The following is an 8,912-nucleotide window of genomic DNA, read 5'->3' on the forward strand; positions in this document are numbered from 1 at the left end:
CCGTTGGTTTACCAGCAGTCAGACCACAAGTTTCAAAATATCAACACTGGGCCAAATAAGTTAACACAAACTGGGAATGTGACATAAATATGTTTTATTACAAAGGTCAAGCATTTTGCAAAGTGTATTCAGAGGTTATAGTTTCTTTAGGATTTCTCTTTATCTTACAAGTCTGTTTTTACTGGACTTTTACTTTTACTTTGCACTGGAACACGAGCATTGACCAGATAAGTCTTTGTACTGATTGTACTTATTTTGTTTACGAATAATAAACTGCTGGTTAAATGATGTTAAAATTTTAACAGACCACAGCATTAGTACAGCACCCCTGCTGGGTTGTGGTGGAAGTGTTTTGAGTTGGGAATCTATTTTTATAAGCTACTTTTATGTACCTTCCAATTTGTTTGCATTCCTGCACACGTTTTGCATTCCCTCACTATACCTTTGCATTCCCTTTCAAAGCAAAATTTGTGGCAAATTCGTTTTTTTTGCGAGGAATGCAAAACTACCTCAAGGCATGGTATTGTGAGGGAATGCACAACTATTGCCACAGAACATAGAATCATTATAAAGGGAATGCAAAAGAAGAGAGAGAAAACAAAATCTCTCAGAGAAAACAAAATCACCACTATGACCCTGCACGGGCTCGATAGGCCTACATTAGCACATAGCATTGGTGCTATAAAGAATTTCCCAGATACCAGTTGCTTGTGGCATGAATCTGGCCAAATTATGTCTCATAAGCAGCTGCTATCTGGATGGAGTGGGTATCATACACCAGAGAGAATGAGGAAGTACCGCCCCCATTCATTCCAATAGTATCAGGTGTATATAATACCTCAGTGATGTTAACCATCTCTTAATTCTCCAATCAACATTTCTCAACTAATAAATAACACCTTAAAGGAGAATTCCGGTGTGATATTGACCTAAAGTGTATTGAAACATGATACCGAGTGTGAACGTATGTCTCATAGCCCATCTCGGCTTGTCCCCTGCACTCCAAAACTTCCGAGGGCCCTGACATTTAAAACGAGACATTGAGAACTTTGAAAAAGCACTGGTAGTTTACTTACAAGACGATTTATACAGACAGTATCTTCACGAAGTTTAGCGTTTGCAGCCATCTTGAATTTAGTCACGATAAGTCGAGCAACGAGTAAGAATGAACAGGTATGATATAAGGGATCAGATTCCAAAAATAATTCAGTGGAAATGCATGGATTCCAGTTTCTTCCAGTAGCAGCAAGCAGCAACTGGAATCCATGCATACCCTTATCATACCTGTTCATTCTTACTCGTTGCTCGACTTATCGTGACTAAATTCAAGATGGCTGCAAACGCTAAACTTCGCGGAAGATACTGTCTGTATAAATCGTCTTGTAAGTAAACTACCAGTGCTTTTTCAAAGTTCTCAATGTCTCGTTTTAAATGTCAGGGCCCTCGGAAGTCTACCAATGAAGTGTGGAGATACATTGAGCCTCGTAAATGGGTGTAAAACAGTGATTTATTTGCATGGCTAGCCCGATGCGAAGCACCACTATTGAAAAAAGCTGTTAGTAGCATCGGGCTAACTAGCCAGATTTTTGGAGTGCAGGGGACAAGCAGAGATGGGCTATGAGACATACGTTCACACTCGGTATCATGTTTCAATACACTTTAGGTCAATATCACACCGGAATTCTCCTTTAATAAATAACACCTTCAGACTCATTTTGATGACACATTGACATGCATCAGACAAAATGGAGTCTCTGTAATTGCTAATGCACGCCCAGAATGATTGGCATTGCCTTATGGAACCTTGTTGTTTTGTAAAGGAACGCAACCCTATTTCTCAGTTTTCGACGTATTTTAGACCCCATAGCACTGAATGGGTATTCAGTGCATTCAAAACAATTCTTACATTGTGTTGCTTTACAGAAACACGATGTAGGAATTTCCACTTTTCGTCAATTTTCAACGTACAGGGTACCCATTTAGTGCTAAAGGGTTCTAAAATATATATAATACCGATGAAAAGGGACATGCTTCTATCTACGACAACGGCACACAGGGCCATACCAAGCATACGGGATGCACATCTGCTTTGTCAGACACTCCTCTGTCCTTACTGTATATCAGTGTGGCATTGAAATGTGTTTGATGCTGTTATTTGAAGGTAAAATAACTACACTGTTTGTGTGTGTGTGTGTGTGTGTGTGTAGGGGGGAGAAAATGCGGATGCTAAATCTGATCTTTTAAACAGATGTGTGATTATGTCCCAGGGGTAGATACATTTCACTAGTGTGTTTGGCAGAAATGTCTGTGCTTCTTGTTCCAGTTTAATTTTTACTCCTTCTTGAAGATTCTCTTGGCATCCACCCCGTCATAGCTGTAGCTCTGTGGGAAAAATATGAACATGTGTGTTATACTATGATGTGTCAAAACACCTCTCTCTTTAATCCATAAATCTCTATATATTACTCTAACTTTATATGAACTCCAAATTCAATGTACCGTATTTTCCCGACTATAAGCAGAGACTTTCTAATGAAGAGACACTGCACTCAAAGAATCTCCCATAGAAATGTATGGGGTTAGTTCGTAACGCAAACATGGCCGTCGTCTACACATATTCCGCCCCTTTCGCCGCTAAAAGTTGACATGTGAATACATCGTGCCAATCATGTGGTATGTCGTGAATACATTGTGCCAATCATGTGGTATGTTGTGAATACATCGTGCCAATCATGTGGTATGTTGTGAATACATCGTGCCAATCATATGGTATGTGAATACATCGTGCCAATCATATGGTATGTGAATACATCGTGCCAATCATGTGTTGTGATCTCACATCTGGATCCAGGTTGGTGTAGGTGGTTGGTGAAGCCTTGCGCACACGCAGTTCTGCCCGAAATAGATGACCGATTAGTGGCCAAAATGCGTTGCAGTATGGCCGCCGACTTTGCTATAAGTCGCTCCTGAGTATAAGTCGCATATTTAGAAATTTATTTAACTAAATCCAAGAACAGACAGAGACTATGTAACTGGACACATAGAGGCCAGAAAGATTGAGAATTCTACCGGGAACGTTAACGAAGACGAAGGAGCGAATGGCGACGAAGCTGAGGCCAGCCAGGTGATAACAAGGCAGCCAACGAGGAGGGCCCGATGGTAATTGTAAAGCAAATTTACAAAAGATTCACTGAAGGCTGATGCTGCTGATGTGGTACATGAAAATGTAGCTAAAAATGTTGAGAATGCAACGCAATCGAGCATTTTGGGCGATGTGGAGGCACGAGCCAGCAGCAGAGCAAATGCTCGGAAGGCTACCTCTGAGAGTGAAAGAGAAAAAAAGATGCCCGTTTTAAAAGAACGTGCAGACGAAGGAGTGATTCTAAATCAACTCAATTAATAGTGATGACATAAATATGTGTCCAATGTAAATATGCAACAAAAAAGACAGTATGTCTTTATATGCAACAAAAAAGAGTTAGCACTTCCACAGCCGATATTAGCACATTGTGACTCAACTTCTGTGTCATTATGTACTTTAGGGATCTACCCATTTTGTCAATCTGGTGTGAATACACTAAACCAAACCAACCTGAACCAGTTCCCCGTTCACCAGAGTCCTGGTGGTGGTGAGAACCTTGTTGTTGTCTTTCCTGGTGAAGGAACCCTTCAGCATCTCACCCTCCATGTTCCAGGAGCCCTAAGAGAGAGATGAGGACAGATGTGAACGGGTGTCCATGGTTACGGCTAGGTTCTCACTCTATTTCAGGTCAAATTTAAGAACAACATTACTGGCATCTTCACCATCACCATCATCATCAACAACAACAATAACAACAACAACAACATGATGGATAGCTCATGCCCCATTATCAACCTTCATCCTTGACCTTCATCGTCACCAACATCATCAGTCAACCTTATGATTAGCATAAACCTAATCATTATTAGCTCCACCATCACCACCACCATCATTGTCATCACCATCACCATCATCAGTGTTGCAATAGATTATTACATCTTATCCTATTCAAAATGTAATAGTAGTGTAACTGTTTCAATTACTTTATCAAAGTAATGTAACTTATCACATTTATTGATGACTTTTCTAAAGTAATGTTTTCAACTTAACCATTTTAAAATGTTTAAAACCTGGCAGTTTTATTCTTAAATCAGTACTTAACACTGGTAACAGCAGTAGCTGTAGCAATATTCTAAGCTGAAGTGTTGGTGGCAATGACAGAAGTAATAGTTAGTACCTTCCAGTTTCCAGTTAAAGGAATGGCAGTTACAAATATACCAAGCATCTCTGCCATGCGACAAAGAGACTTACTGAAACTTCTGTTCCATCGGCCAGAGCGTAGTCAAACTGAACGCCGAGTGTGAAGTCGATCTCTTTGGTGCGGAAGGTGCTGGACTCCTTAACGTGGAACTGCTCTCCAGTCTGGGTGATGGTGATCTTCAGGTTGTCATGTTCCGCCAGCTTCCTCTTCATGATGTTAATGCCTGGACAAGAAACAACTAAATACTGGACCTGAAGAAGCCCAACAACCTACTCAAAATATAACCTAGTCTTTTTTGAGTGAGTTTGTTTTGTTTTGCCTTTCACGTTTTTTTTTATTTCTTTTTTTAATCATAAAATAATTAGACAAATACTTCTGGAGTGAAATTAGTAACCACATTGTATTTGTTATTGTAGTATTCTGTATGGCAGCTTCTTTCAAACAGCAGATCAACTAGAATTGTGGATTCATAATTTTGAAAATCCAGTTCATGGGCCCAGTTTCAAATAGCATCAGTGGGAACCGCATATAGTTCCGACACGGTTTATTCAGTTGAAAGACTACATGTCTCCTGTGTAATGGCTGAGCTTTTAATACCTATCTAGAGTTTTAATACCTCCATATCGCCACCCTTGTACAGTAGATTACCTTCCCGTGTCATTTCAATGTCACTGCCCCCACATACTCATAGTTTCAAATGACAAATGCGGGCTATAAACACTATTTATACTGCCGACACGTAAGACCGAAGCTAAGAATAAAACAGTGAACTTAGGAAGCCAGCACACCTCTGTGTCATCCTTCCATTTCTCTCTCTCTCTCAGTCTCATTATGTGCTTCTGTTCTTCCCCAGTCTGTTTCTTTCCTCATTCACTCCTTTTTTTGCTTTTGCTCTCTCTCTCATCTAGTCTTGTTTTTTATTACTGAACACCTCTGTTCTTCTCAAGCATAGAAACACAAATGTGTACAGGAAACATGATATAATAAATATCCAGGGGCACACACATGTTCAAATTAACGTACGCTCGTGCACACACACACACACACATGCAAAATCCTTACCCATTTGTTCCATAAACTTGTCGTAGTTCTCACTACGGTCAACTTTCCAAGTTCCATTGAAAGTCATCTTTGCTAGGTAACTGTAGGACAGGACACTCTTTCACACACTCTTTAACTCACTCTCTGTCCTCCTCTCTCTCTTTCTGTCTCTCTCACCTTCTCTCTATCATTCCCACCCTTTTTATAAACGCGAACAGTCAGCGAGGCGGCCTTATTTTGGTGATTATCAGTCTGCTGATGTGGACACTTTAAGCCCACAGCAAATATAGGGCATTGCACCACAAGAATATAAAGATAAACACTCGCGGACAACACCCATTGTACCCTGAGGATATTACCAGGATAGCGCTGTCTGACAGCTTAAAATTAACTCTCATATCCGACAGAGGGCGAGAGACATTCCACCCTGTGGCGCTGCCATGAGTGTGGTAATAACAAATGACCCCAGGTGACCTCTAGGAAATATCAGTCGGTTCCAATGCAAAGCATGTTAGTTTGTACTAGAAAGAGAGAGAGAGAGAGAGAGAGAGAGAGAGAGAGAGAGAGAGAGAGAAATTAGAGGATGTTAAACTGAGGGTCTTTCACTCATATCACATTGCAGACACACTGCGCTTGTTAGTTCTGCTTTTTCTGCTGTTCTCTGTTTCTGCTTTTTTTTATCAGTGTCTTGATACAGTAAGTACATTAAAGTACAGTCTTTTATAATTAGTACGCACAGACAAATTACTGTTTCCAGTAGAAAACAGTATTGATAATCAACAAAAACAGCACCTGAGTTCTGTAATGCCTTTACTGTAGATAATACACAAATACGTGTATGTGAATGTTCATGTCCTCAACTGCCAAATCTGCATTTCAGCATGTTTTAGACATAATCCTTTGTACAGTACATGACAATAGCCAGTACCATTTAACTGCAATAAAATTAAATTGCAAAGCTCTTGGTTAATTGTTAGCCCAGTGACTATTTCATTGCCACGAAAATTATTATTATGATTAGATCTATTATTTTACAGCTGTAATGAATGTATCGTTCATTTTGCATTGACCCATTCCCTACTCTGCTGTTCAGAGGTGTCAGGAGTTTATAGACCCTTTCAACAATAAAAACAAAAACAATGCTTGAACGTTCTATTTGGGCCCCAATCTACTTCCTCTGCATTAAGATAACATATGGAATGTTAAAAAGGAAGTCTTGTGGGGCCAACTATGATGCTGATAATGGAACTCTCTTGAAAGGGTCCATAAATCTGCCTTGTTCTATGTCAGTCTATTAACACCCTCTGCCAAGCATGTTCAGGAACAGGTCAGGAATATAATGTCCCCTCTTTGTCACAGTCACAGACGATGTGTTTTGAAGATGCTATCTAATGCAAAATCTGCAGTCCCATCGTTTTTTATTTTGTAATATGTTTTTTTTATAAAGAAGTCATTGGGTGTGCATTTTTACATTACAGTAATTTCCCAACTATTAGCGGCGGTTTATATATTGATTTTGCAAAATTTCTTCAGCTATGAGGTTAATACAGATGGGGCAGTTAATATGGTATTAATATGTTTTTTTTTTTGTTTTAACTTGCATAAAACACTGTCCTGTGGCTTATACACAATACAATTAATACACAGGAAATTACTGTAGTTGGCATCATTAAAACACAACTTATTACAGTAATATACTCATTTGCCTCCAACCCCACCCCCACCCCACCCCCCCCACCCCATGCCATCCCACCCCACTCCAGCGTTTGTGTTGCACCTGCATCCAAAAGAACATTGAAGATGCAGACGCAGCATATTTGAGTTTGAGTGTAGAGCTAGCAGCAACATTCTTATACAGTCTATGGTGTAGAGGTTTTATACAGTCTATGGTGTAGAGGTTGTATACAGTCTATGGTGTAGAGGTTGTATACAGTCTATGGAGATTGTATACAGTCTATGGTGTGCAGGTTTTATGGACTAAGTGTGGAACACTGAGGAACAGTGCAAGTTCTATAGATAACACTCATGTACACACACACACACGGCTGTCAGTGATCATCCGACTAAGGTCACCGAGTCATGTGTGATGTTACATAACGGTTTATTGTCTGAACAGAGACAGCCAGACAGAGAGAGAGAGAGAGAGAGAGAATGGTTTGCAGTTCAAGAAGTTCAAGTTGAGGCCCAGATTATCTGACTGATAAAGTCGTATCATCTAGACATGCAAACCACAAGGTTATCCAGAAAAGGCCAAAGGTTATCCAGACAGACATAAACTATATGAGTGACGTTCTGAGATGACAGTCATTGCCAGCCAGAAAATAAAACTTTATGCCATTATAGTATAATGACTGATGTGTACCATTGTGTGCCAGGAGTAGAAATATTTGAAATGTTGACAGATACTGTAAATGGTCAACTTCACCAGCCACTAAATAGTAAATCATTACTTTACTTTGTGTCTGAAATCTACCAGCCATTTTTCAAATTCACCGGCATTTTGGCTGGTGTTAATATCATTCCCTGTTGCATGTCAATATCGCAGGGGCATCCGGGTGACCACTGAACTTTATTTAAGCTGTCTCATTTGGGATTCCCTTTTTGACTTGTCAGATTTAGGTTGCTTCAAACTAGTCTTTGTTTCAGTCAAATAAATTGTGAGACGTTCATTCAACATTTCTAAACATGGTACATGAAATATATAAACTAGCCTATCATGATTTATATGTAATGCAGCACTTCTATAGTTGGTGGGCTAAAATTAGCATTAGCATGAGCCAAGTATATGTTCCCAGGCCCCTACAGATGTGTTCCCATTTGTGTGTATGGGCATCTTATATACTGGTTTGCAGCAGGGGCCCTTGGCTCCACTTCAAAATAGCCAGTGCTTTGTCATAGGTCTACCCACCCGTCAGTGCTCATTCTGTTCCCAAAGCAGCATTGTCGTGGTAGGTTATCCTATCGATGGGTTTGATCCCAGGGTCTGCCACCCTTGTGCCCCATGCATGAGCAAGTCACTTAACCTAGAGTTACTCCAGGAGAACCGTCCCTGTTCAGTTGTTAAGTCCGACGGCGCATGTCATTTCAGGGCCCAACGGCTCTTTTCACAACCTGTAAACCTTGTCACCATCATCTCTGTTATAGTGAGGGTAAAACAATTGCTTTACTCTAACAGAGTAATTAGTGTAGCTGTAATGCCAGATGATATAATGGTTATGGTTATGGGATTTGGCAGACGCCTTTGTCCAAAGCCTTACCTTACTATGCACAGAGAATCACAGGCTCAGTCCCTGCCTCAGTCATTGCAAGCGCCTCTGATTGATTAATCACCACTATGTGGATACTGTTTTTAAAATTTATTTAGATTAAGTGTTAGTTAGTATAATTTGTATTTTAGTATATTTATCATATTCTTTATCCTTTATCTTCTACTGTCCTTATTGCTTAGTTGTGTTTTTATATTATATACTTTAATTACTCTTTCTGCTGTTAAAGAATGTGTTTATGTTGTCTGTATGCTGCTGAGACCTTGAATTTCCCCTGGGGATCAATAAAGTATCTATCTATCTATCTATCTATCTATCTATA

The 8,912-nt window shown here is 39.8% G+C and overlaps 1 protein-coding gene across 1 annotated transcript; it reads right to left on the reverse strand.

The window, feature by feature from the left end:
- Positions 1-1,651: 1,651 nt before the first annotated feature.
- LOC125289473 (fatty acid-binding protein, intestinal-like) lies at positions 1,652-5,590 on the reverse strand. The gene is made up of 4 exons (XM_048236343.1): positions 5,346-5,590; positions 4,334-4,506; positions 3,593-3,700; positions 1,652-2,382 (listed from the first exon to the last, which is right to left on the reverse strand). The coding sequence occupies exons 1-4, from the start codon at positions 5,410-5,412 to the stop codon at positions 2,332-2,334; spliced, it is 399 nt and encodes a 132-aa protein (XP_048092300.1). The 5' UTR covers positions 5,413-5,590; the 3' UTR covers positions 1,652-2,331.
- Positions 5,591-8,912: the final 3,322 nt, after the last annotated feature.

The sequence above is a fragment of the Alosa alosa genome, chromosome 24 (genome assembly GCF_017589495.1).
Source record: "Alosa alosa isolate M-15738 ecotype Scorff River chromosome 24, AALO_Geno_1.1, whole genome shotgun sequence".
Lineage (NCBI taxonomy): Eukaryota > Metazoa > Chordata > Actinopteri > Clupeiformes > Clupeidae > Alosa > Alosa alosa.